Source organism: Magnusiomyces paraingens (assembly GCF_902498895.1).
Source record: "Magnusiomyces paraingens strain CBS 517.90 genome assembly, contig: contig5, whole genome shotgun sequence".
Lineage (NCBI taxonomy): Eukaryota > Fungi > Ascomycota > Dipodascomycetes > Dipodascales > Dipodascaceae > Magnusiomyces > Magnusiomyces paraingens.
The window spans coordinates 222,112-248,362 of record NW_022474071.1 but is presented as its reverse complement, the minus strand read 5'-3'; the positions used below and the strand labels follow the sequence as shown (position 1 = coordinate 248,362).

General features: G+C 35.3%; 10 protein-coding genes across 10 annotated transcripts; 2 read left to right on the top strand and 8 right to left on the bottom strand.

Moving 5' to 3' along the window:
* Positions 1–5,440: 5,440 nt before the first annotated feature.
* SAPINGB_P005740 (uncharacterized protein) lies at positions 5,441–6,205 on the bottom strand (the record flags this gene model as incomplete). The annotated part of the gene is made up of 1 exon (XM_032000454.1): positions 5,441–6,205. One exon carries the CDS (start codon positions 6,203–6,205, stop codon positions 5,441–5,443), a length of 765 nt encoding a protein of 254 aa, XP_031856345.1.
* A 455-nt stretch (positions 6,206–6,660) lies between these two features.
* SAPINGB_P005739 (uncharacterized protein) lies at positions 6,661–7,080 on the bottom strand (the record flags this gene model as incomplete). Its single annotated transcript, XM_032000453.1, has 1 exon — positions 6,661–7,080. One exon carries the CDS (start codon positions 7,078–7,080, stop codon positions 6,661–6,663), a length of 420 nt encoding a protein of 139 aa, XP_031856344.1.
* A 268-nt stretch (positions 7,081–7,348) lies between these two features.
* On the bottom strand, positions 7,349–8,803 carry SAPINGB_P005738 (uncharacterized protein; the record flags this gene model as incomplete). The annotated part of the gene is made up of 1 exon (XM_032000452.1): positions 7,349–8,803. One exon carries the CDS (start codon positions 8,801–8,803, stop codon positions 7,349–7,351), a length of 1,455 nt encoding a protein of 484 aa, XP_031856343.1.
* Positions 8,804–9,678: 875 nt separating this feature from the next.
* SAPINGB_P005737 (uncharacterized protein) lies at positions 9,679–10,803 on the bottom strand (the record flags this gene model as incomplete). The annotated part of the gene is made up of 1 exon (XM_032000451.1): positions 9,679–10,803. The coding sequence occupies one exon, from the start codon at positions 10,801–10,803 to the stop codon at positions 9,679–9,681; it is 1,125 nt and encodes a 374-aa protein (XP_031856342.1).
* Positions 10,804–12,156: 1,353 nt separating this feature from the next.
* SAPINGB_P005736 (uncharacterized protein) lies at positions 12,157–13,725 on the bottom strand (the record flags this gene model as incomplete). Its single annotated transcript, XM_032000450.1, has 3 exons — positions 12,157–13,217; positions 13,332–13,341; positions 13,627–13,725. The coding sequence occupies 3 exons, from the start codon at positions 13,723–13,725 to the stop codon at positions 12,157–12,159; spliced, it is 1,170 nt and encodes a 389-aa protein (XP_031856341.1).
* Positions 13,726–15,317: 1,592 nt separating this feature from the next.
* On the top strand, positions 15,318–15,701 carry SAPINGB_P005735 (uncharacterized protein; the record flags this gene model as incomplete). Its single annotated transcript, XM_032000449.1, has 1 exon — positions 15,318–15,701. The coding sequence occupies one exon, from the start codon at positions 15,318–15,320 to the stop codon at positions 15,699–15,701; it is 384 nt and encodes a 127-aa protein (XP_031856340.1).
* A 563-nt stretch (positions 15,702–16,264) lies between these two features.
* Positions 16,265–16,897, bottom strand: SAPINGB_P005734 (uncharacterized protein; the record flags this gene model as incomplete). Its single annotated transcript, XM_032000448.1, has 1 exon — positions 16,265–16,897. One exon carries the CDS (start codon positions 16,895–16,897, stop codon positions 16,265–16,267), a length of 633 nt encoding a protein of 210 aa, XP_031856339.1.
* Positions 16,898–19,703: 2,806 nt separating this feature from the next.
* SAPINGB_P005733 (uncharacterized protein) lies at positions 19,704–21,158 on the bottom strand (the record flags this gene model as incomplete). Its single annotated transcript, XM_032000447.1, has 2 exons — positions 19,704–20,124; positions 20,218–21,158. 2 exons carry the CDS (start codon positions 21,156–21,158, stop codon positions 19,704–19,706), a joined length of 1,362 nt encoding a protein of 453 aa, XP_031856338.1.
* A 2,117-nt stretch (positions 21,159–23,275) lies between these two features.
* SAPINGB_P005732 (uncharacterized protein) lies at positions 23,276–24,945 on the top strand (the record flags this gene model as incomplete). The annotated part of the gene is made up of 2 exons (XM_032000446.1): positions 23,276–23,567; positions 23,621–24,945. The coding sequence occupies 2 exons, from the start codon at positions 23,276–23,278 to the stop codon at positions 24,943–24,945; spliced, it is 1,617 nt and encodes a 538-aa protein (XP_031856337.1).
* Positions 24,946–25,029: 84 nt separating this feature from the next.
* On the bottom strand, positions 25,030–26,016 carry SAPINGB_P005731 (uncharacterized protein; the record flags this gene model as incomplete). The annotated part of the gene is made up of 1 exon (XM_032000445.1): positions 25,030–26,016. The coding sequence occupies one exon, from the start codon at positions 26,014–26,016 to the stop codon at positions 25,030–25,032; it is 987 nt and encodes a 328-aa protein (XP_031856336.1).
* Positions 26,017–26,251: the final 235 nt, after the last annotated feature.

The window sequence follows — 26,251 nt, the reverse complement described above, 5'->3', positions numbered from 1 at the left end:
AATTTTTCATCGTCATCACCTCATGTTATGGATATTTATTTTCCCCTTAGTGGCACTTCAACCCTAACACTATGAAGGTTAGGGTTATCACATATACACCTGACATTCCATTCATTATATTTTTTCCAATTACTTCATATATTTCCATTAACTTCGGAACTGACACTTATTCATAGGCATATCGATACCTAAACGTTCCACCGAAATCTTTAACTTTCTCGTTAGTTTCTTTTTTTCCGTTCACATAGTCATATCCATTCTAGCTGAAAACCGTTTCCGCCATAACCTTATTATGTATTCATTCAGCAGGCTATGAATTTCTTAACCAACTTGAGGGATAAAAATGACTGGATCTATCAGCTAGTCATTTTGAATATAACTTTCCCTCTAGTTAATAGTGAAAATAGTCGCATCCAAGCCATCGGAACACCAGCCTTCCAGTGACTTCTTGACTTTATTGATTTAAAACACAAACTAAAAATTTAATAACCATAATTTCAGTGGCTCCCTAAGCAACCTGATACCCAATTAGCGGCAAATATTCCATATAAATGGGCGCCCTTATCCAAAGTGTACTTTGTTTCATAATAATGAGGTGTACTATGCCTATTTCGAAAAACATACCACCATCAATATTTTGCTATTAATATTGTTCTGGTTTTGTTAACCATCTCTTGTAAACAATTAGTTTATAAAAATCATACCAACATTTTTTTTTTTTGGTAAATGCCTTAGGCATTTACCAAACGATAATCGTTTATCTAATGAGACATAAATAGAATAAAATCTGCATCCTTTACTTGTAAATTTTGGTACGGCTAACGTTTTCTTCTTTGTTTTTCTTTCAATGGCCAATTGATAGGAATATTCACCTACAACATCTTTTCTAATTTCTCACACAATTTTTTTTTGTTTTTGTTTTTGTTTTTTAATTGTGATAATGTAAGCAATCAGCCTTTAATGAATCACTTTATTAATATTCGAAAATCATTTAATTTTCATTTTTCCTCCATTAATTTTATATTTTTTTATTTAGCTTTGTTTTTATTCTATATAAAGTTACATTGTAGTAGGCTTATTTTCACAGTATTAATATTACATAATAATGTTATCATTAGCTAGGTGGAACTGCCTTAGCATTTTCTTCAATTTTATCTTAAGAAGTAACTGAGTGGATTGGCCCGAAATTTTGATATTAACTTCTGTTTTTAAGGTACATATAGGTTAATCCATATTTTTTTTTGTTGTTGATGTTCGCATAGGTTAAGCCAAAAAATTTTTTTTGTTGTTGTGACAATATTTACTAACATCCGTAACAATTAAACAAGGCATCTTTCCGACGGAGACGTGATATGGATTCATATGAATCATATAGACTAAAAGCACAAAATTAACTTTGAAGAAACTTTTTGACTAAAAATTTGAAAAAATGGTGTTACGAGCTAATCATAATTAATATGGATAAGAAGAATAAAACAAGTTTTCACCAAAATCTAAAAAAAATATGGACAGATCCGCCTATAACGATTAATTAATAAGCTCATCGGGGTTTATAACATCTATATTAAGATCTAATTTTTAATTCTAGAAACCAGATTTTAACGAAATAGAACTGAGGCGCATTCGTACAATTTTAAAAATCTGATTCCTCAAGAAGGTCCAAACCGATGTACAAAAAGTTAACTTAAGTTATTTTTTTTATGTAGTACAATATCACTTACGTTCTACACATATTTATAATTTTGTTTGATGTTATGGTTAAAGGTCAGTTTTTTTTTCTTTCTTTTTTCTTCTTTTAAGAGGATCTTGGTATTCTAGAAATGGCAAAAAATCCGACGGATAAATTATTTTTTTTACTTATTTTTGCACTTTTAAAATTTTTTTTCTTTAATCTTTTAATCTTTTAATATTTTAATATTTTAATATTTTAATATTGTCACATATATATTATTGCAATATTGTATCTATCTATCTACCTATCCAGTTACTTAAATAAATTTTCACTTTTCAAAGTTAAATTGTTAGCAAACGATGCTCCTTGAACTAATTAGTTTATTATTAACTCCCCACCAAAACCTATTGAAAAATCTTTCCGTGTCAACGTAATTTAACGTTAACGAAAAAAAAATTAAGCTTATTTCTGTTTATTGGCATGATTAGAATTATTTTGCTATCCGGTTATTAAAAATATTTTAAAAAAAAACTTCTAGTTGTCATTAGTTTCATATTGGAAAAAATGACCGTTATTAAATCCTTTTCACTAGCTATGATAACATGGTTAAGTCCATGAACTAGTACAGGACTAAAACAATCTTTAAAATTTCTGACTTATCCCAATTTTAATTTTCCCGGGGGTATCAAAACCAAGCTATTATATCGGCATTTGATTTCAACTTATTTCAAATCTAAGGCATTTTTAAATAGCCCTTGGAGGTTTTTACAAGTACAATGTTTTGCGGAATTAGTTTTCCGCTAAAATACGTAATTTCTCTATCCCTACGATCTCACTATTTGGAAAACTTGCTCTAGGTGACTGATATTAACTTTTTTTAAGAGCACGTAAGCAAGAAATAGCATATTTCTAATTAAGTGATAGAAGTAAGCCAATTTTATTGTTAACTTAAATAGATTTCAAAAAAATATTACTGTTTCCCGTTATGCCATGAAAGTTTGAGAGCACGTAAGCAAGAAATAGCAAATTTCTAATTAAGTGATAGAAGCAAGCCAATTTTCTTGTTAACTTAAACAGATTTCAAAAAAAAAAATATTACTGTTTCGCATTATACCATGACCAAAAAGGCGACTCGATCTGAGGTGCTTCAAAAGGATCAACGATATGAGACATGCCCAGAACCTAAATTTTTATTTGGGTCTTTAATTGATAAATCAACAATAATATTTGTAAAAAAATTCCTTATTCAATTGTTCTTGTTTTTTAAAATATATATATATATATATATATATATTTTTTTTGAAAATATTTGTCCTACGAGGTTTAACCAAGATGACACACAGAATTTACAGAGTTAACCAGGTAGTCCATATTTTATAGTTTTTTTTTTTTGTCTAGGTTTAGCTTCTGCTTATTACTGTACTAGGTTAGTGTGGCCAGTTTTTAATATTAATATCGGTGTTGCTAAATTACTCAAAAACGACTGCCTTCACTATAATGTTGATGAAGTTTTTTTTTTCTCTCCTTTATGTCACCCCACAGTCAATATTTCAAAAGTGAGGTTAATAAATTTTTTTTAAAGTTTACATTAATAGATTCAGAGCTGGAGGAGGAATATATTATGTCGATGATTGCAGAGAAAGATTTTAGATAATATATGGATATAACAACATGGAGTCACAAAGTAAATTGAGGGAAAAGAAGAAAAGGTCAATGTAATAATAATAATTGAGTTAAGTGATCACTTAATTAACATAATTAACATAATTATGTTAGATGATGCTCCTGCCAAATAAAATATCTATTCCTTCTCCTTCTTATTAGACGAACTTTACTGTTTGCTAGTTAACAATACGTCTATGGGCGTATTTTTTTTTTCTAAACAAGGGATAGCAATATATCATCAGCCTATAGGCGTATATAATTTTAACCATCACTGTGCACTGTGCACTATTTGTCTAGTTAATGTGCCGAAGTACCAGGGTATGTGCTGTACATCGGAGCCTTAAAGCGCCAATAACTTCAATCTTAGATAGATAATCTATTAATGTACTTTAATTGAGGCACGCCACTCTTCATTCGATTATGCTTAAATGGAAATTTCTTGTAAGCCTAGAAGAGGCTAAACTTAAGAGGTTATTTTTTTTAATTAAAAAAAAAAAATAAAATAAAAACGAAACCAAAACTTTAAAATAATTTTTTTTTATAAGGACCGATTAATATTTTTTTTTTTTTTTTGGTCTTGAGAAATGACTTTTAGTATTAATGCAAACCCAAACCATTATGACTAGTCACGTTTTTTAGTAGCTTATTGTTTGTAACTTTGATAGATAATATATTTGGTTTCCTCGGGGAATTTCTAGTATTTTCACCTTTATGGTAGGTATTTTTTCTTTTTTTTTTTTTTTCAAACAATACACATTATACAAACACTTTGCAAATATATATTTATATCTATATTATTATGGTAAGAATATTCTTACTAAATCACGTGGATTGTATTGATTATTTGCAAAAAAAAAAAAAAAAAGTAAACAGAACTTATTTATCTTATCCGTTATAACCCATGTAGACATTAATGATACCTAAAATTAAGTGGTATCGAGCAAAGGAGTTGCAGCGATTACGTATGATTTAACTAATTTAACTGATTGAACAAAAACAATAAAATTATAATAAAAATTTAATAATGTAGTTGTCCCAATGAAGCTATATTAAATGCCATGCAACAAGACAACAAGAACAATTTCTTATTTGAAAGAATTATTTTGGACAACAAGAATTCAAATGACTATTAGACATTCCAAAAAAAATGCTTTTAATCCATGAAAAAATGTGGTGTGAAGAAATACTTAAAATGAGCTCTCAATTACCTTTTTTTTTTTCTTACAGTATCGATTGTGGGGGAAAATCATTAATTTTTTTTTTTTTTTTTTCAATTCATTATAATGACATTTCTTTCTCTTTCTCTTTCTCTTTCTCTTTTTTTATACTGGAAACCTCCTAAATTTGAATACGCGATTTTCATTTTTGATATCGCAATAAATTATTGTCTCCTCTTTTATTTCTTTTGTTTGTTAAATCTAAACAGAATTATAATTAATGAAAAGCTGATCAGGACAAATTGAATATCTAAAATTGTTTTTGAGGTCTTAAATTTTTTTTTTTCCCACGTTCTTTGTTTACTTTTTTTTTTTCTTTTTTTTCTTCTCCTTAATTTTTTTTCATTTGAGTTATTTTATACTTAGTCTATTATTTGCTTTAAAAAATAATATTTTCAATACCCACAGGTTGGACCTTTGTTATGATACAAATTCTAGTTGAACTAAATGTCCTATCAATTGACATTCAGTGTCAATTGTTAAACGAATTTTTTTTTTATTTTACGACTTCTTAGTCCAACTAATATTTTAATACCCATTTGTTTTCTATGACCACTTGTCAATATTTAAAACTGGAAAACAACTTGTATTTAAAGTTGAGGCATGATGAGCTTCATTGAATCATGAACCTTAAACCATTCTGATCCACTATTACCAAAAAATAAATATAAATATAAAAATAAAAAAAATTTTCCCAAGTTTTGGCTTTAATTCTTAAACTTTACTCGCCTCATGCTTAAATTCCATCTTCTATTTTGATTAATGGAAACAAATTTTATTATTATTATTATTATTATTATTATTATTATTACAGCTATTATACAGAATTTTCAAAGCCATATAATGGCAACGTCTTCCCTTGGTATTATTCTCCTAGTTTTTCTTTTTAGAAACCCCCATAACAACTTAAATCATAAAGCTCATCATCCGCTTCCTTTGCCTTGCTAAACTTTTCCTTCTCTGCCTCTCTTGCACGGTCCAACTTTTTGTATTTTTCTTCCAGCACTTCTTGGCCTAGTTGTCTCACCTTCTTCACCATCATGTTGCGTAGCAGCCCACGCCGCAAACAGTCGCCCTTGTCCATCCGGTAGTACGCAGAAATTTTTTGCCGTTGTACGCTTTCTAGCTTTCGCTGTACCTTGCTAGCTTCTTTGACCTCTAGCTTGCATTGTTTTTTGGTAGCATTCTGCACAAGCGCTTGCACCCCTAGATCTAATGCTTGTCTGTATGCTGCTTCTATTCGGTCTTTTGTTTTTTCGGGGTTTTCATGCATCTCACATTTCCTGCATTTTTTCTCTTCAGTGGTTTTTGGACATTTGCTCGGGTCAGTGGTGAAGTACATACTTTCAAGGGATTTAGACAATTTTTCATTGAATTCTTGTATTGAGGACCTAAGATTATCGTATATTATACTCCGTCTGTTTTTCATTTCTAGCGCAAGATCTTGACGGTATGTCAATGGCTCAGTGATACCCTTTATGCACCTGCTTTTAACCAGAAACCGGTCCAGGGTTATTTGTGACATGCGTTGGTAGAAATCCTGATTGGGGGTCAGATTTTTCTTCTCTTCTTCATCGTCATCGTCGCTTGGTTCGTCATAAAGCACAATACTTGGCAGGGCATGCTGTAGGTGGTGGTCCAAATGGTACATGAGAATCTCATTTTTTTTAAAAAAGAGATGTTTGATTTTTTTGGGTGTTATATCCATATATTTTTTTAATACCGTGGCTGGGGCTTTGACAGGTTTTTTATGGATGCATTTTTGACTATTAAAAGTCCTTGGATAGCGCAGTCTCTTTGAGTAAGTCATTTTTTATTTTTTTTATGTTATTGTTGCTTTTTTTTTTTTTTTTTTAAAAATGTTAAAGATACCATTATTCAAGATTTTGCTTTGCATTTATATACCAGAAGTACATGGCTTTGCATTTATTTCTCATGTTTGTCGTTTGATGTTAATATATTGTTGCATTAAAGCCATATTATTAACACTAAATTTCCCTTGAAGCATTATTTTCAACTTTTTTTTATTTTTTTTTTATTTTCAAAATTACATTTATCATATATTCATTTTTTTATACATTGTTAATACACTATTTTGAACTCCATTTAATCAAATAAATGGCGTCTTGACCATTTTTGTCGAAACGACTTAATGGGATGCAATAAGGAAAACTTTCCAGCATTGAGCTTCATTGTAGAGTGGAAGATGATGGACTCTGCAATACTGCCTCTTCCCAGATTTTTTCTATTATGCCTAGTATTGTAACGGATAATAGCACGACCTCGGAGATCCTCATATGTGATAAACTCGTCCAGATACTCGTCATCTTCAGTCCCCTTGTAATCGGGCTCCCAGCAGAGTGGGGGAACCTCGCTGGGGAAGAAGGTTACGGTGACAAGGTTGATTTCATTAAAGCGAACAATTCTTTGCTGGTAAGATTCAGAGTCTATGGTTGGCTCTTTTTTGAAAAAGTGTTTTTTAAACGACTTTTGCTTTTTCTTTAGAATCGACTTGAGCTCAGACATCAGGAGTCACTGAAGGTAAAAGAAGTTTGTTAAATTAGGGGGGGGGGGTTTTTTTCGTTGCTTGGTTTGACTAGTTAAATTTGGGAGAACTTGAGTATTTATATCAAGTTCTAAAATCAATTATACCATGAATCTGTTGGTTAATGTACATTACACCATGAGTATACAGATTAATGGTCAAGCTACACCATGAATATATTGATTAATGCTATTTGAAAAAAAAAAAAAATCATTTTAATGCAATTTTATTGAGCTTACTACTAAAATTTTACATGAAATTGGGATCTTCTCGTACTTCACTGGAGTCTTTGCACAATGCATCCATTCCACACTTTAGAATCTTGTCCAACAGGTCAAGACATTGGGAAGCACGGTTACCGTACCAGTCAAACTGTTTTTCAATGGCAGCACATTGGCGACTGTATTCGTGCAATGCAGGTGCACCATACTCGGCAGCTGACAAAATGAGTGATCGCCTCATTGTCATGCGTCTCAAACTATCTCGGCCCTCAAGTCCTGGGTAGGGACCAGGTCCAGTTTCAGCCAATGCTACAAGGTATGCCTGGCGGTGCTCTAGCTGGGCAATGTTAAGTTTCCCGCATTTGATTGTGATAGCCAGGTCGGCCGTTGTTTTGATGTAGACTGTGTATTCCTCGAGTACGCGGGCCAAGAGTGTTTTGAACTTGTCGAGGGTAAGAGAAAGTTGCATGTAGGACTGGGTCGCTACGCCTTCTGGAGACTCCTGAGCCTCATCAGCAAGGCGAATGTCAACGAGCTCGCTAAATTGGTCAACGTCGCAAGTTTTTTCATATATCATTTCATCACGCGAGACCAACATTGAGTGGGTTGCTTGACGGCGTAGAGAGTCATAGTGATTTCGGGAGCTTGGTCCTAGTTCTGGAATGGGGATAGCGTCACGTTTGGTGAGAATGGTTACCTCTGCATACTTGTCGAGGGTTGTTTCAGCTAACTGGATGTAGTTGCGGGATTGGGGGGTGCTTGACCAGTTGAGAATGTTAAACGAGTCAAGAGGCAAAGGAGGGGAGCAAAATTCAAGTGGTGGGGGTGGGGGGGAAGAGCTAGTTTGGTCATGGCAGAAGGGTGGGAAGGGGATTTTGGTCATAGGCCAGTCCCAGCGAGTCATTTCCTCTTCAATGTCTTCGGCAATGGGAGACAACTGGGGGACAAAGGGGGGTTTGTTTAAGGATAGTGGGGCAATCCATTCATTTGAGGGGATGATGGGTTGGGTGGAGGATTGTTGTAAGGTTAAAGGAACTGGTTGAGCCAGGAGTGGTGGGGATACACAAACGGTAATTTCAGTGGTCTCACTTTGGGTTGAGGAAGAGTTTTCATAAGTGCTTACAGTGGAGTATTCCTCAATACTTTTGATTGGGGTTACTTGATTATTTTCAAGATGATTGTAAGGTTCTTCTTTATCTAATAAATATTGATTACTCTCACTATATTTGTCACTATCATTAAAGCTTTCATTTTTTTCATCTTCGTCTTCGTTTTCTTCATCAACAAGAGTTGTAGTTCCAGTGTAAGGTGATTCAATTTCAATTATATTTTTAAGATTCTTAGAGTATCTGGGCAAACTTTTCTTATTCTTCAAAGAAAAAGAACAACAGTAGCGAAAAAGTTTGGTAAAAGATTTTCTCCAGCCTAGTTTTTTGGGATTGTTTGGCACGGGCACAAACAGGGTTTCCTGAGAAGAAGACATTGATGAGATGGGTGTGTAGTTAACAATAGTATTTAGGAATTGATTGTTTGTATGTAAAATAAAGACATTTTGAAAGGTTTATATATGGAAATATTTACTTGGTTACTTTTCCTTTTTTTTTTTTTTTTTAGCATAAAATCTTGCAAATTCTTGTATTTAAAAATACGCATTATGAGATATGCTTGGTGGTTGATGTTGAAGTTTTTAAGACCAAAATGTCGTGAAGAATTGAAAACCTCCATTCTGTAAAAGTCTGGGCTACAAATGCTTGCTAAAGGTGAACATCAAAGTTAGTCACGTGGAAATCTCTGAGACATAATAAGCCCTAACCCTTTGGGAATTTGAGGAATTAGCGAGGTGTGAACCCTGATGATGATGATTGCTGCAAAGACTAAAAAAAAATAAAAAAAAAATCTTTTTTATATTTTTTTTTTGTGAAATGCGGCGCTACTGAGCCGCTATTACTAGTTAGGGAATACATCGCTATGCCCTAAATAATTCAAAGTAGCGAAAAGCATTAAGTCTCAGAATATTTTAGGGAGGAAAAAAAAAAAAAAAAGCATTGAACGAAACTTTAAAGAAAAATGTCAGCATAAGACTTTTGTCTGGATTAGATTGAAATGATCCGGCAAACGGTTGGATAGTCGTTAGGAAGATTGAAAAAAAAAAAAAATAAAATAAAAGAAAAGAAAAGAAAAGAAAGACTATAATTACACTGGAAACTACTTTACAAATACATGAACTAAACGAAAAGAAAAGAAAAGAAAAAAAGAAACGGGTCATAAGCGAACGAAGAAGAAAAAGATGAAGAAGGAAATAAAGATGATTATTTTCACCCCCTTTTTTTTTTTTTTTTTTTTTTGTTCTTCTCTTTCTCAATACGCTTTTGGTATACCTTCGTCTAGAGGATACGGAACTCTATGGGAATGAAGGTTCCCCGGTATCGACAACGATTCATGTGTTACCAAACTTTGTGGGTGCTGTAATTGTTGTTGCTGTTGCTCGTGATGCGAATGGGAGGATGATTGGTTTGCATTGTGCTGGTGTTGAGGAGAATGATCTGGGGAAAACTCCTCTGGGATATGGTGAGCAGCTTCAGGATCACCAATATCCTCACCAATGTCGTTATAGAGCAGAAGGGCCTGTTTCTCCGAAAGCACAAGACAGACGATACCGATTGCAGTGCAGAACAAGAGGAAAATGGATGTCCAACCAAGACCCGCAGGAATGCGGCCGCTGTGAGCGACAATGGAATTGTTGGAAAGGTTTCTTGCAACGCTAACTGCGGTATCGACTGAAGCTTGCTGCCAGACCATGCCGATGAGCCCGAGGGTGCAGGCAAATACGGTAAGGCCAGTGGAGATAAAGTAAAGGCTTGGCCGCTTGAGACTAGCTCTGAGGAGGAAGACGAGCGCAATAAAGTTTATACAGACACTTACTATAAGAATGGCTGGGGAGACGTGATGGTTGCGGACATTATTCATGAGGTAGATGACGTTGAAGGGGTCCTGTGTGGGGACATCTATGATTGAGGCGAGTAGGGTGACGTTTCTTGTGCAGAACCAGTTGTGGTGGGCGGTGGAGGATGTTTGTAGGGTTGAACGGGTGCAGGTACCAAAATATCCTATGCGTACAGTCATATCTGTTTTATTTTCAACGTTGGAATTCCAAGTAGTGTATGCGTCAGTGTTGACGATGCCGTCCCCTGAGAGTTGTGGTTGTTCATAAGCAGCGTAGCGGAGTTGCATGAGGAAGTTATTTGCACTTCCCTTGGAGGAATTGGAGCAGCCCGAGACGCTGATGGAGGTGAGGATGATGCAAAGAGCGAGGAAGAAGACAAGAATGTATTTGTATTTGAGTTTACTTTGGATACGAGCTACATCTATTTCGATTGGATCCTGGCTAAATTTGAGAATGTTTCCGTTAAATGCAAAGCGTTTTTTTTTCTTGTGCAGCTTTTCTTCTTCATGCTGCTGCTCCAATCCTTTTTCAAGGTCCATAATGTAGGTATTAGTGGTGGTATTGAATTAATGATGATATGAGGATTTTTTGAAAAAAAAAAAAAATTACAGGAAAAGTCGATGAGGATAAAAAGATGAATCAAAGGATGTTTTGAAAAAAAAAAAAAAAAAAAAAAAAAGAGAAAAGAAAGGAAAGATTACAAGTTTTTGTGGGAATTGAGAAATATTTAAAATAGAAAGGAATTCTGAAACTTATGAAGCGCAGTTTTCAACTGGCTGGACTAGTCAGCTGGATGGCTATCTGGCTGGGCTGGGCTGGGCTGGTTTTCATTTTTTTTTTATGCTTTGGTTGATTAACAAATAATGGGCTTCTGTTTTAGGGAAAAAATAAAAAAAAAAAAATTAAAAGCCACGCATGTAACCCAAAAAGGAATTTTGTTCCTAAATTTATTATTATTATTATTATTATTATTATTATTATTATTATTATTATTATTATTATTATTATTATTATTATTATTATTATTATTATTATTATTATTATTATTATTATATTTATTGTAAACTTTGGATTTTGATGATTGTTATGAACATATATAAATATATAAATATAAATATAAATATATATTGGTCAAAAGAAAAAAAAAAAAATCAAATAAACATTTAAAACAAACCAAAAAAGGGTTTATCAATTTAATCTTTTTGTGCAGATGAGAAGTTAAAATTATTAAAATTATATTAGAATTATATTAAAATATATATAAAGAATGGCATATCATCATTCTGATCAGAATGTATCCTTTAATTTTTTTATTTTTTATTTTTTATTTTTTTGATTATTAAATCCACCATCATATGATATCCATAAGAAATTGAAAATTCAATATACTGATTTCTTTTTTTTTTTTTTTTTTTTTTTTTTTTTTTATTTTTAATTTTTTTTTTGTTAACAAATTTGTTAAAAATCTTCCATAAAGCTGGTTGAGCCCAGCCTTTTTTGTCTACGGCTGGCTTTAAAGTTACTACCACAACCAACAAAAAAAAAAAAAAAACCTCTCTTTTTTTTCCTCCCCCTCATCCTAATGAAAATCCTCTCAAAACCATCCCTAAAAAAATCGACGGTTCGGGATCACAAAGTTTAACAAGATTTCTTTAATAAATAAATAAAATAATTTTTAACACTCCGTTCCGTCCTTAAAGATTAAAAATATAAAATAAAAATCAAACCGAATAATGTAAATATAAAAAAAAATACGGCTTAAACAATTATTAAGAAAAAACAAAAAAAAAAACTTTTTGACTTTATTTTTTTTTTTTTATTTTATTTTATTTTATTTTTTTTTTTCTTCAACCTCCATTATAAACCCTAAAGTCTTTATCATCTACACCAGTTTATTTCCCAAAAAACTTTGAGTACGCCGCCTTTTCCCCCTCGCGACGCTTTTGCATGACCTGCCTCACCCGTGCAAGCTCATTCACAATGGCCACGTCTCCAGGCACAATCTTGAGTGCAGCTTCAAAGTCCACAACCGCTCCCTCCTCATTCTTGCTCCGCGCACTTGCTACACCACGTCTGTAAAGCGCCTTGGCCCGCTCTTGTGGCGTAATCCCAGAAACATCCAAAGCATTGTTGGCCGCCCGCTGGGCATCACCAAACTGTCCTACCTGTAGCGCAACAAGCGCAATATTCAAATGCAGCGCCGTCTTGAGCTTCAGAAACTGCCGGTACGCCCCAGGGTGTTTATCTGGGTCAGGAAGATACTCATTAATGTAACGCAGCGCCTTACGGTACTTGGCCAACGCAAGAAGCTTCTTGTCTTGAGTCGTGCCCTGTTTCAGCAACGTCGTGCCAATCTGCTTAATCTTCTCAGCCGCTGCAAGAGGAGGACCCGGATCATCATCCGGAGCCTTGACCGATTCTTCATCATCTGGGAAATCCTCATATGGATCTCCAGTCCCATCCGTCACAATGTAATCCTCCAGTCTGGCTGTTGCAGGAAGCTCTCCACAATCCGTAATCACCACATCCTGCACAGGCTTGTCGTTGGCGCCAGTGGCTGTATGCTCAATGGTACGCACCACAGACTTGCCTGCCAAAAGTCGGCCAAAAACCACATGTTTGCCGTCCAAATGGTGGGTGGCAAGGGTTGTGATGAAGAACTGCGAGCCATTGGTATTAGGCCCGGAGTTGGCCATTGAGAGCACAAACGGCTCGTGGGTTGGTGCTGTTGTGGCTGATGATGTTTGTAAGGGCTGTTCGTCGGGGAATCGCTCGCCATAAATGGATTCGCCGCCTGTTCCGTTGCCCACCGTAAAGTCACCGCCTTGGATCATAAAGTTTTTAATAACGCGGTGAAACTTGGAACCCTTATAGTGCAGCGGGTACCCGAGCTTACCTACACCCCGGTCGCCCGTGCACAAGGCCCGAAAGTTTTCAGCTGTTTTTGGGACGACTTAAAAAAAAAAAAAAAAAAAAAAAAAAGAGTCCAAAGTTAGATGATTTCATAAAGAATGGATGAGTTAAAAAAAAAAATAAAAAGATATGAGAAGGTTTCGCAAACACTTACTATCACTAAACTGGGATCAAGATGGATTGAAATATGGATTCCAAAGGTTAGAGAAGAATTGCGATTATAATAAATATATATATATATATATATATATATAAAGATTCATTGATTGATTTCAAAGTTATTGCCAAAAAAAAAAAAAAAAAAAAATTCGGTTTTTTTCTCATCAGTCATGTGAGATAACTTTGAAACCTTTTTTTTTTTTTTGAAAAGAAATTTTCATCACAAAATGATTTCATGCTGAATATTATTTTTCATCATTTCATTAAAATCCAAAAAATCAATAACTCACCAGTTGGAAAATGGCTCTACCAATGGGCTTGCCACCAATTGAAATGTCGAGATATACTCGTGGCCGTTCTGGCTCATTTATCAGGTCCTTAATGTCCATTGAAGAGATGGGTGTGATGCAAAATGATGGAATTTGTCTATATGATGGTGATGGTTGGCAAAAGGTTTTGAGTATGTAAGCTTTAAAAGGTTGGTGGCGATGGTGGGGATTTAAATAATAAAAAAATAAATAAAAAAAAAGTGGTGGTGGTGACAAAAAAAAAAAAAAAAGGGAGAAGGGAAAAAAAAAAAATTGATGAAAAATAAAAAAAAAAAAATTTTATTTGACAACTATTCTTGCTTTTCAATTCAAATAGATAGATATATATATATATTCATATATATATATTTAATACTATTAGTTTCTTCTTTTAAAAGAAAAAGTAAGTTTAACCATTTGAAAAAAAAAATTTTCAAGGAAATGGCATAATAATATTTGAAAAAAAAAATATTTCACATTTAAAACGAATAAAAGATGAGTGATTGCTGCTGCTACTGCTGCTGCTTTTCTTGCTGTTGCTGCCTCTCTCTCTCTCTCTCTCTCTTTTTTTTTTTTTTTTTTTAACCTTAGTCTAATGAATAATCTTCATTGGCATATGGGCTTGTACTATTGTGATATATATTTCTATTTCTATTTCTATTCCTATTTCCATTTCTATTCCGTTTAATATCAAAGGGAATGCTGTCTAATAGGGTTCTTTTTTTTCTTTTGTTTGAAACATTAAAATTCAGTAATCATCATGGTTTGATATATATCAAAATGGACCATTTATTTATATATATGAATAAATATATATATATTAATCAAAAAGGAAAGGTAGAAAAAAAAAAAAAAAAAAGGCGTTATGATCATACTGACAGCTTTTTTTTCAACGGTTTTTTTTTTTTTAAGCTCCTAACGATCCACTGCTATCCATTGGACGATAGCGACAAACAAATTGGCCAACTATTTACTGCCATATACAAGATGAAACTTTCTAATATACGTTTGTAGTGAAGTACCTGATATACCAACTGTACTATATGATTGTATGTGTGTTATCACATGGCCTAAAAAGGCAATATGAGCGCCTTTTAGTGAGCCTTAGTGAGCCTTTGCTTTAAATGTTGCAGAAGGAAAGGAAAGGAAAGGAAAGGAAAGCAGACATAAAATAAAAGGGAATATTCATAATATATACGTTTGTATGTTGACATTGAATTTGGAAATATATTTGATTCTTTCTTAAATAAAAAAAAAAAAAAGAAAAAAAAAAAAACATTAAAAAGTTGGGTCTTTTTTTTTCATCTAAGACCTCGTTTTTTTTTTTTTTTTTTTTGGTCTTTTGTGCTTTAAGTCCTTAAAAGACTCGAGTTTGTCTGTGTAAAACCTTCCTCGTCTTGCCATATGATTTAGTGTTGTATAGTTACAACCATCTAAAAGATATTAAAAAAAATTTAATTGTAACATATATGTAACATATATGTAACATATATGTAACACATTTTATGAAACTTATTTTGTTCTTCCATATTCTATTGCCTTTTTCATTTACAAAAAAAAATCCTTTTTTGAGCTCATCTTAATATCTCATTTACCTCCCCTATTTCTCTAATCTCTAATCTCTAATATCTAATCCCCCCTTTTAAAGCTTCTTTCAAATCCTTATATAACAAATGAACCCGGCCACAATCCAAGAAGAATACGCCGCACTTCATCGTGAATACGCGCTCATGGTTTCTTCCATCCAACTTCCAGACTCTCCTACTGATCCTGTACGGATTACTACCTTGGAGCAGACCGTTTTAGACACACGCCTGGAACGCAATGGATGGATTGTCCTGGCATTGACTACAAGTAACAATAATTCTCAGGATTCTCAATCAAAGCCTTCTTTGAATGTTAAAAATGGAGCTGTGTTTGAAACCCCGGAAGCTTTACTTATGAATGTATCACCTGTATTTGCACAGCGGTGGAATGCTGCTCTTACGGCCCGTCTTGAAGAGGCATTTTCTTCTGCCTCTGCTTCTGCTTCTGCTTCTTTTTCTTCATCATCTTAAAGTCCAGTAGTAAAGGACATTTTTAATAAAAATCCCGGCTCACTTTAAACAAACCAGTCAGCTAGCTAGCTAGCTAGCTAGCTAGCTAAACTCTTAACTACCAAAATACAATAGCCAGTGATGGTCACGAGCGGGATTTTCCGCTAAAAACAACAAGAAACAAAAAATACTTCATTGGTTGAAATGATGTTTTAAACAAACATTATTCATTCTTTCTTTAGTAAGCCTCAATGTATTTTTGCTTTGGTGCTCCAATTTCCATCCCTAAAAGACTACTTTGGGACATTTGGGAAGTGTAACCAACAAATTATTAGTCCCCCTCGACAAAAGTAATAATAAAATGTTACAGGTAAAGTTATTTTAAATTTTAATTTTTTTTTTTCTCATTATATTTTCAGTTGATAAAAATTACAATTCTCTATAAAGTTTTTTTTTTTAATTTTTTTCTTTTAATGATAAAACCTTCAAATCAAAATAAGCATCGTCAAAGTCGTATATTCATAAACCATTCATAAATTTTTTTTTTCTTTTAATCCTTTAGTGTCCTTGCACACGACCACCATTTACTGCTCAGAAGTCTTAGCAGGGATTCTGGTGGGCAGACCAGCAGCCTTCTCACGGGCCTCCTCCTTGGCTGCAATGGCCTCCCAAGAGTACTCAAGATCAAGAGGGTTCTTCTTTTCTCTGGGTCCATTAACAGACAAAAGCATAGAGGCGAGAAGAAGAACAATGGTAATACTTTGAGCGTACATACGAGCCTGGACAATCTTCTGAGCTTTGGTCATGTACTTGTCTCTGTTGACCCACCAGAAAGAGCCACCCATTGATGCAGCCCATGCACCAGCAATAAGCTTGTACTTGTTTTCTGAGGCGTAGTAGACAATCTTTTGTCCTGAAGTCATATTTTCAATCTTCTTTTGTTCTTCCAGAGCAGCCTCCGAACCCTCACCAAAACCGTATTGGTGCATGTCGAAATCCAGCGAGACCCATTCGAGGTTGGTCATACCGAAACCAACAGGAATCGACAGAGCAAAGAAAGTCTTTGTGGTGGCAGTCATGGTGGTGAAGAATTGCTTGCGCTTGACCACCTGGTAAAGACCCAGAGCGACGACAGCACCGACTGCGCAGCCCTTAGCAAAGCCTGTGTAGATGGCGTTGGTGTACTCCTTAACTTCTTGGTTGCTAGCGATTTTCATTGTGAATTATTGAGTAGATGTTGTTGTTGTATGATTAATGTATTTGTGTTTGTGATTGTGTGTGTTGTGATGATGGATAAGAAGAAAGGGAAAAAAAAAAAAAAAAAGAGAACAAACGGGGGACACAGAATCGTTTTTATATGGAGGTTTGTAAAAACACAGACTACTATTAGGTGTATGCATGGAATAGACTAGAGAGAGAGACTTTTAGCGGTTGCCGCACATACCCAAATTAAAATGGCACTCACTCATAGACACACACACACACATACACGCCAAGGGCTCTGAGAAGTTCCGGAGGGCAAATCCCATCCACCATCACTGCGGCTTCTTTATTAGGGAAAATATGTCAATCCACGCCGCACGAAAATAATAAGGAGTGTCCGGGTTAGACAGGACAACCCGTCAGTCCCCTTTGATTTTCTCTCCAGATTTTTTTTATTTTTATTTTTTTTTTCATTTATGACATAATAATAAAAATTAAAAAGTGACATATGACTTGGATTAGAAGTGTTTTTTTTTTTTTTTAAATTATGAAAAAGAATTTACCAGACAAATGTGCAAATCTTGAATATCATATATTATGAGGGATTTTTAAGCCAAGCCGCACTAGAAGGCACATCAATGCGCTGATTATTTAGCTTTCGTAAAAGTGTTGTAATTAAAGTTGTAATAAAAAATTATATTATTCTATCTATTTAATATATAACTATATATCTACAAAAAAAAAAAAATGACTCAGCCGCTCATTAATTAACAAAGAATGATGTGCTTAATGGAATTTCTTTAATTTAGAAGTAGGAAAACAAAGGTTTACAATTTAATTCCATCTAAATCTTGGAATTTCTTGCAAATCAGAGACCGGGGAATGGTTAAAAGGAAATTGTACCAACTGACATTTTTTGTTTAATGATGACGACTAAAAAAAAAAAAAAAAGAGAGTTTCTGTTGTTTCTCCGCGGAAGGGGTCTTTGGAATTCGACGGTCTTGAAAGAAGAAGAAGAAAAAAAAAAAAAAATTCATTGCCAGAAGGGGAAAATTCCACAAGTCAATTCTGGCATGATCTGAGATTTCACATTAAAGAACCAATTTTTATTTTGATTGTAAGCAAAAAACCACGCCACTGCCAACTTTAATTAAAAACAAATTTCCCAAAATGGCAAGTTTAACTAGGTTAAGCCGCATAAAACTATATTGTCCGACTAACCCGCGTTTGAAAAAAAAAAAAAAAAAAAAAAAACACCTAACACACACCAAAAACACATGCGCCACACATGGCGGCGGAACAATAAAAAAAAAAAGACTTCAAACCCCGACAGAGCCCATGAATAGCTACAAGCAGTTCCCGGTTCCGTTTATTAAAAGAAAGAAAATAAACAGAAGGAGTTTGATAATAAGGAACTGGGGATTGAAAGTAAACTTTTAAAAAGGGCATTGAACGGGGATTGGTAAAGGGGAAAGGAAACATTGAGAGTATTTTTTTTGTTAAAAAGAAAAAAAAAAAAAACAGCCACAAAAAAAAAAATGAAATAAAGAAAAATTCAACGTTAATCGAAACAATATTATACTAAAAAAAAAACAATGGAGAAATAAAAAAGAGAGAGAGAGGGAGGGAAAGAAAGAAGGGGGAGAAAAAAAAAGCAAGAGCTGATTTAAAACAAATACATAAAAGGCAACAATTCAAGTATATATTACCTAAGATACTACAATAAGATCAACACAAAATTATCCCAAACCCCCTCCAAAAAAAATAGGCCCTGTATTCAATTTGGGGGAGAAGAGAAAAAAAAAAAAACAAAAAGCCAAATATTTTCCAAAAGAGGTAAGAATTTATTATTTTTTTAATGGAATAATGTGATTGTTACAAATTATATTCATATTCATATTCATATTCATTTTTTTTTCTCTCAGAATAGAAATAAAACTAACTCATTTTCTCAGTTTTTTTTTTCTTCTAAAGGTTATTCTTTTCCTATTTTGGAAATAATGAAAAAAGAAGCCCATATTTTTATCATTTCCCTCAAAAAAAAGAAAAACTTATTATTTCTTATGAAATAGAAAAAACAACAAAAAAATAATAAAACAGATTTAAGAAAATAATTCTATTGTTTTTTTTAAATTTTTAATTTAATTTAATTTAATTTGTTTTAATTTGTTTTAATTTATTTTAATTTATTTTAATTTTTTTTTTTTTTTTTTTTTTTTTGAATGCGACAGAAAACGACAAAACTCTACTATTATGACTTTCTCAGTGTCCCTTATTTCAATTAATCGATAGCCAGTCGAATTTAATTGATACATGTCATTTATATGTTAAATAGTAACCGTATATATATATAAATAATTCTTTTCTTTTCAAAAAAAAAAACAACAACAGAAACCACCACTCAACCATTTTAAGTGTTTTTTATTTTTTATTTTTTATTTTTTATTTTTTGTATTTTGTACTATTGTCATTGTAATTTTCATTTCCATTTTTAATTTGTCATTATCCGTTGCAACTTTTTTTTTCGGTTGCTTCAGCGTATTCTCAAGTCCTCGCTTATTGTGATATTCTTTTAATGAGTGTTTTCCTACCAAAAAAAAAAAAAAAAAAAAACACCACTCTTTCCATACTCTTCAATCTTACCTTTTTCTTTCGTCCATTTAAAAACTTATCGGTTAGGGTTTACTGGAAAACTGCTGCTCTTTTTGTTATTTGAAACATTTGTCAAAAAAATCTTTATCTATTAAGATCGTTTTCAATTTTTTTTTTTTGTATCGTTCACATAATGTTATCAATTCCTATTAAAAAAAAAAAACTACATTAGCCTCCTTTTTCCAAAACTAACGGGGAATCTTTTTCTTTGGAAGACTTTGGAACCTCAAGTTCCAAGCCTTTTAAAACCTCATTACCTTCATGAGCTAGAGCAACGTTGCCAGTCTCGTCAACTTCTTCAGCACTCTCGGCTGTGGTGTCGCGCTTAATCGTGGTATCTTCATTTACTAATGCTGCTGCTTCTCCACTTGTTGCAGCAGCAGATGCTCGGGCTGCATCCTTCTCGTCATCTTCAGCACACCCGCACGCGTACTTGTCGGAAATTGTGCTACAGTCAAAAATCTCTTTACCCAAGCGCTCATTCACTTGGTTATGCACAAAACAACCCCACTGCGAGGCCGCCTCACGCGATGAGGTTTGTGGTGGGTATTGTCTCAATAATGCTTGAAAATGCTCAGCGCACTGACCACTAAATAAAATTTAAAAATTAGCAAAAGGGGACACACTACTTACACACAGGCTCATGCACAGGCACAGACAAAAAAAAAATCAATACACATACCATGGGTATACACGTGAAAACAAATAAATGTACGATGACAGAGTTTCACGATCATTGGTTGTGGGCTTGACAGGGTACTTTGCAAGAATCGTATGGAACAACTTCCATCCTGCGCGACCAACTTCTGCGCGGATCGTTTCGTTAGTCATGTGACCCATAATGGGAGCTCCTGTTGTAAGGTCCTGCGAGGGGCCTCCCGACTTGCCGAGTGCGTCAATAGGGTCGTAGTCATCGACTGATGTAAGTTGAGCTGGGGTCCGTGCAACACCAGCCTTTATTTGTTCTCCGGTCGAGATCTTGGATCCCAGTGAATGGGCCACGGCGTCATGGGAAGATGAGGATGAACTGGGGAACACGACATAGAAAAAAATAAGACAAGCTAGACCGGCACCAACAATGGTGAACAAAGATGGACGACGAGGCATTTTGGTGGAACTGTTTCGAGAAAAAATAATGGTTGTTTTCGGAGGAAGAATGGTTATGGACGATGTCGAGACTGAGGCAGACTCTGCTTTGGCTCCAACTGTGGGAGGGTTCGATGGGGGGTCCAGAGGAAGAGGAGATGAAGAATAGCTCAGCGACTTTTCTGAGAATACGCTGGGACAAAGGTTGGGGGTATTAGATGACAATAATGGGGAATATCCCGAGAAGATGGCTAGTCCTCGTGGGTGGTTGTTGTTGTTGTTGTTTTTGTTGTGATGGTGGTTGAAATTGTGGTGTGTTGTTTGATGATCAAACAACTCTGAGCGTAGGTAGGGGCTAGTTTTGGTACTGCTGGCGGCGCTGATGGTCCGACTGTTTTTGGGCTGTTGTGGGTTGTTGTTGTGGGCAGCGGCTGATGCGGCGGGAACAGAAGATTGTAACAGAATTTGTAACTGCTTGGGGTCTTGTTGTAACAAGGATGGGTTTTTCTTAGGTGGTGAGTGAGGGTGAGGGGTCATTGAAGAACGGTTGGAGGAAATGACTAGAGGAAATTTATAAATTATCAAAGAATTGGGTGGTTACAATGAAAATGAAAAATGAAAAAATGAAAATGAAAATGAAAATGAAAATGAAAATGAAAATGGAAATGAAAATGAAAATGTCGAATATATATATATATATTTTTTAAAAAATTATAAAGGAAATACCATTGATCTTTTATACCTCTCAATTATCAAAGATTCCATCATTTATCAGCATCAGTAATAAACATCACTGCCAAGATTATGTTTGTAGCAGAATGAAGAGGGCAAATTCTTCAATGTCGAGCCATGGCATTTCCATTGAAACATTGATAAATGCATACAAGTTCTCTCATTACAAATGACCAATGAGATCACTAGTATGGGATTTGCAACGGCCCTACAGAAAAAAAAATCCTTTTGCTTTCGAAAGCAATGAGATCTCAATGCGTTTTGTAGTTTATGTGGATTAAGATTTCAAACATTGTTGAAAGAGAGTTAAAACGCAATGATTCTATATAGTTTTTTTTTTTTTTTTTTTTGTAATAATATGTAAAAAAAAAAAAAACTTTTTAATTTATATGGTTTGAAGTTTCAATCGTGCTGCAAAAAGGAGAACTTGGTATATAAAACTTTGGATCTTCAATGGCCAAGATAAAAAATGATCTTAAAAGAAAATGAATGAAAAGCAAGTGATCTCAGAAGAAACTTTTTCAAGAGGTTAAAAGTCATTTTTTGAAAGACAGCCAAGGAATAATCCCGATTCAAGATTTTCAAAAATAAAAAATATCACGTATATACGTTGTTTGATTGCTGATACAACTTAAGCTTTTTTCTTTTATTTTTTTATTTTGAAAAAAAATGGATAAAAAAATTATATTCAATCTATATCTATATATTAGGCAAATATCATGAGCCTTGATTAAAAAGATATCTTGTGGATTGTATATAAAATACTTTTGAAACTACCTTTGAAGGTTGTGATGTTTATCAATTGTATTTCAATTGTATCTCAGATATTATTTGAACCATATTTTGGAGGGTTTTTTTCTTTTTTTCTTTTATCATGTTCTTTTTATTTCCACTTCTCTTCTCTTCACTTCACTTCATTTCTTTATTTTTTTTTTTTAATAAATCTATTTACTTGAACTGCTCAAAGATTTTTCTAATAACATTTAAAAATCCACTTTTTTAAAACAAATAGAAAAATAAACAAATTGAAAAATTTCCATAAAAAAAATTCCACGCCTTAAATCATCAGTGTAGAATGTCCCGATAATTCCATGGAATTTGGTAACCCGAATAAACCATGGCCCGAAATATTACAAAAATACCCGAAACGGGTACAGACAATAAGGTTCAACTTTACATGTGTAGAACGTGATTCTTTAAAAAAAATCAATTAATTATCTCACAACTAAAGAAAAAAATCTATTTCAACCATTTGAAATTGGAATTGATTAGTTTTGACATACCAAAATTGACACTATGAGCCTTCTCTATAATGCTTTTAAGGATAGTCCCTTTGTGCGATGGTGAGCGTCCCGGTAATATCGGATTAGGCTGTGATAACTAAACTTTATACTTGGAATCAATATCGTACTAGAAAGAGCCAGAATGCCTACTCTCTCAAAGTCTCTTCACAAAATATAGTGCACCTTATTTTTCAATAGTGGTCTTTGAGTGTGGACAAAAAAAAAAAAAAGAAAAAAAGTGGAGAGAACTATTTCAACTTTTCTCGCACGCGCACTTTTTTTTTTTTTTTTTTAAGAGTTTCAACAATACTGGAAATAAATCACGCAGAAAGCCTTTTTTGAGCGAATTGGACCTTGAAAGCCCTTTTGACTATGAAAAAAACACACACGGAACATCTCATTTTAAAGATAACAAAAACTATTTGGAGTCAATCAAAACCGAAACCCCTCATCGTGGGCTTATTATTAAACCATCGTTGTTGCTTGTTGTAAAAAGTCGCACAAACACCGCGCATTTAAAAACCAGCTGGTAACCCCACCATTTATATTTCTTTTTTTTTTTGTTCTTCTTCTAAAACAAAAATAAAAAAAAAACTTTTTTATTCCTAACAACTCTCTTCATACAATCATCCAATAACAATGACTGACGCTCCCAAAAAAGTCGATTACACACTCTACCTCGTCACAGACAGCACTATGCTGCCTCCTGGCACTGATTTCTTTGAACAGGTTGAAAAAACCCTTGCCAATGGAGCTGTGACCATTGTACAGTTGCGTGAAAAGAATATTGACACAAAAGACTTTGTTGCCAAGGCCAAAAAGCTCCATGAAATTACCAAAAAGTACAATGTTCCTCTCATTATTAACGATCGTGTCGATGTAGCTTTGGCTTGCGATGCCGAAGGTGTTCATGTTGGCCAGGAAGACTTGGGTAAGTCATGAATGTCAATTCCTTTTTACACCCTTCCATACTAACAATCCTAGACGTCCCTGCCTTGCGCAAACTTATTGGCAAAAACAAGATTATTGGCGTTTCCACACATGACCCGACTGAAATCAAGCGCGCTATTGCGGAAGGAGCCGACTATGTGGGAATTGGTGCTGTCTATGGCACTAAGACCAAGGATCTTACTAGAGAACCCATTGGTACTGTTGGTCTCAAAGAAATCTTGCTGGCGGCTGACAATAAGATCCCAGCTGTGGCCATTGGTGGAATAAATCCCTCCAACGTTCAACGGGTCCTTTATTTTTCAGCCACCCCAGAAAAAAACATCAAGGTTTCTGGTGTTGCCGTTGTTTCTGCCATTATGGCAAACAGTGACTCGGCCGAGGCGTCACGCGTGCTGCGCGCGCTCATTGAAGAAAACCCATCCTGGGACTTGACGGCCAAGATTCCTTGGGACGAAAAGTTCAGCCAAGAAAACATTCTCACCGATATCTCCGACCTGCTTTCCAGAGTCAATGCTGTCAAACCTCTCGTCCACCATATTACAAACGATGTTGTCAAGAATTTCAGTGCAAACGTCACAATTGCCACTGGCGGCAGCCCTGTCATGTCGGAATGCGTAGATGAATTTAGCGACTTTGCTGAATACCCTAATGCAGGCTGTCTTATCAACATGGGCACCCCGACTCTTGAGGGTGTGACTCTTTACAGACAAGCTGGTGGTGAGTACAATAAGCGCGGCAAGACTGTTGTTTTTGATCCCGTTGGTGCTGGCGCTACCCGTCTGCGCACCAAGGCCTGCCTCGAACTCCTACAACATGTTGCCTTTGACGTGGTCAAGGGCAATGATGGCGAAATCTACGCGGCTGCTGGCCTTAAAAGTCCCACCAAGCAACGTGGTGTTGACTCAGATACAGATGCTGACAATGAAGCCCGCTTCCAGGCCGCCTACAAACTTGCTCAGGACTACCGCACCATTGTGCTTATGACCGGCCCTGAGGACCTGCTGGTGGACGAGCATGGAAATGCTCTTATTTTTGCCAATGGCTCTGAGTATCTCTCTCTCATCACCGGCTCCGGATGCTCTCTCGGCTCTCTCATTACCACCGTGCTTGCTACTGACAAGTCACTTCTTGACCAAATTGAGGACCGCATGCCTTACGGCAACTTTTTGGCTACCGCTGCTGCTATTGCTCTTTATACAGTTGCATCTGAACAGGCAGCAAACTTCCCTACCTGCACTGGTCCGGGAACCTTTGTGCCTTTGTTTTTGGACCAACTCCATGCTATTTCAAAGGAAAACAGATTGGGCAACACCAAGTGGCTCAGCCGAATCAATATTCGTCCCTTCAAACATGATTAAAAAAACAGTGTAATGATTAATCAACTAATACTAATACTTTATATACAAAACTCATAATAAACAAAAAAAAAATATTAAAACAAATTACCATCCTTCAGTAGACAAGGATGACTTGTCGGAAGGAAGAATCACTTGGGCATCAGTTCTGGTCTGCACGGCAACATCGCGAATATCCTTGACATCTTGTTCAGACAAGGGTGTGTATCTAAGTGAAGGATCAATAAAGTGGAAACGACCTCTGCTAAAATCAAAGTCGGAGATGTTTTGGAGCACGTAGAGCTGGGTGCGGATGTAATGGACGAGCTGCTCAAGGAAACTCTCATCAATCTCAGGGCGACCAGAAAACAGGTTACGCCAAAGAGCAGATGCCAGAGTTGCGTCGTCCAGGAAAAAACCCTCATCATAGGACATAACACTGCCACGCAACTGCAGATTGAAGTCCTTCTTGTAGCGCTCGATAATTGAGCCTGATCTAATGCGCAGCTCTGTGCTCAGACGCTTCTCCATGTCGGAGAAGATTGTATCAACAAGCTTCTGCTGGTACTCCTTGCCAATGGTTCGGGGCATGGCGCGCATTCGCACAAACAACATCCAAACGTGCAGAGCTGTGATCTGAAACTGTTGGGCAAACGTCTGCGGCAGTTGTAGGTCGCCATAGTAAAACTTTGCAGTTTTGGACAATGGCACCCCACTTTTGGCCGTAGGCTTCTTGCCGCTCTTGGTATCTATGGGGAAGTAACCCTGCTCCTTACACAGCTCATAGTAAAGAGTTCCTGCAATAGGACCCGACCGAATACGATCCATGTCCAGATGGAAAGTCGAAATCACTCGCTGACCCAGCAGCTTCTTCCATGCAGGCAGACGTGTTGCCTGCTCCTGGAATTCCAGCACGTTCTCAGGTGTTTCCTTATTGGCTTGATACGAATGCACAATCTGGTCCTTCAGGCTGCCCGGTCGTGCAACGTACGAGGGGCCCGGGCGAAATGAGGGCTCGGTGGCTTTGCCAAAAAGGCCACGCTTCAGAGCCAGCGGGCGGGCCGACAGGCGAGTCTGGAAAAGGGCACGCTGCATCTTTTAAATGGTGGATAGGTGAGTGTTGTGGTGGTGGCTGTGGTGATGGAGAATTAGAAATCTCTCTGTGTGTGCCTGTATATAAAATTGGTTGGGCCAGTTAGTTGACTGGTGAAAATTTCTGCAAATTGGAAAAGCAGAGTTATTCATCAGGATATAAAATACTTAGAACTAAGTATATCACTGTCCTGTAACAGCTGTATGACAGAATATCAGCCACGCGTCAAACAGAAGA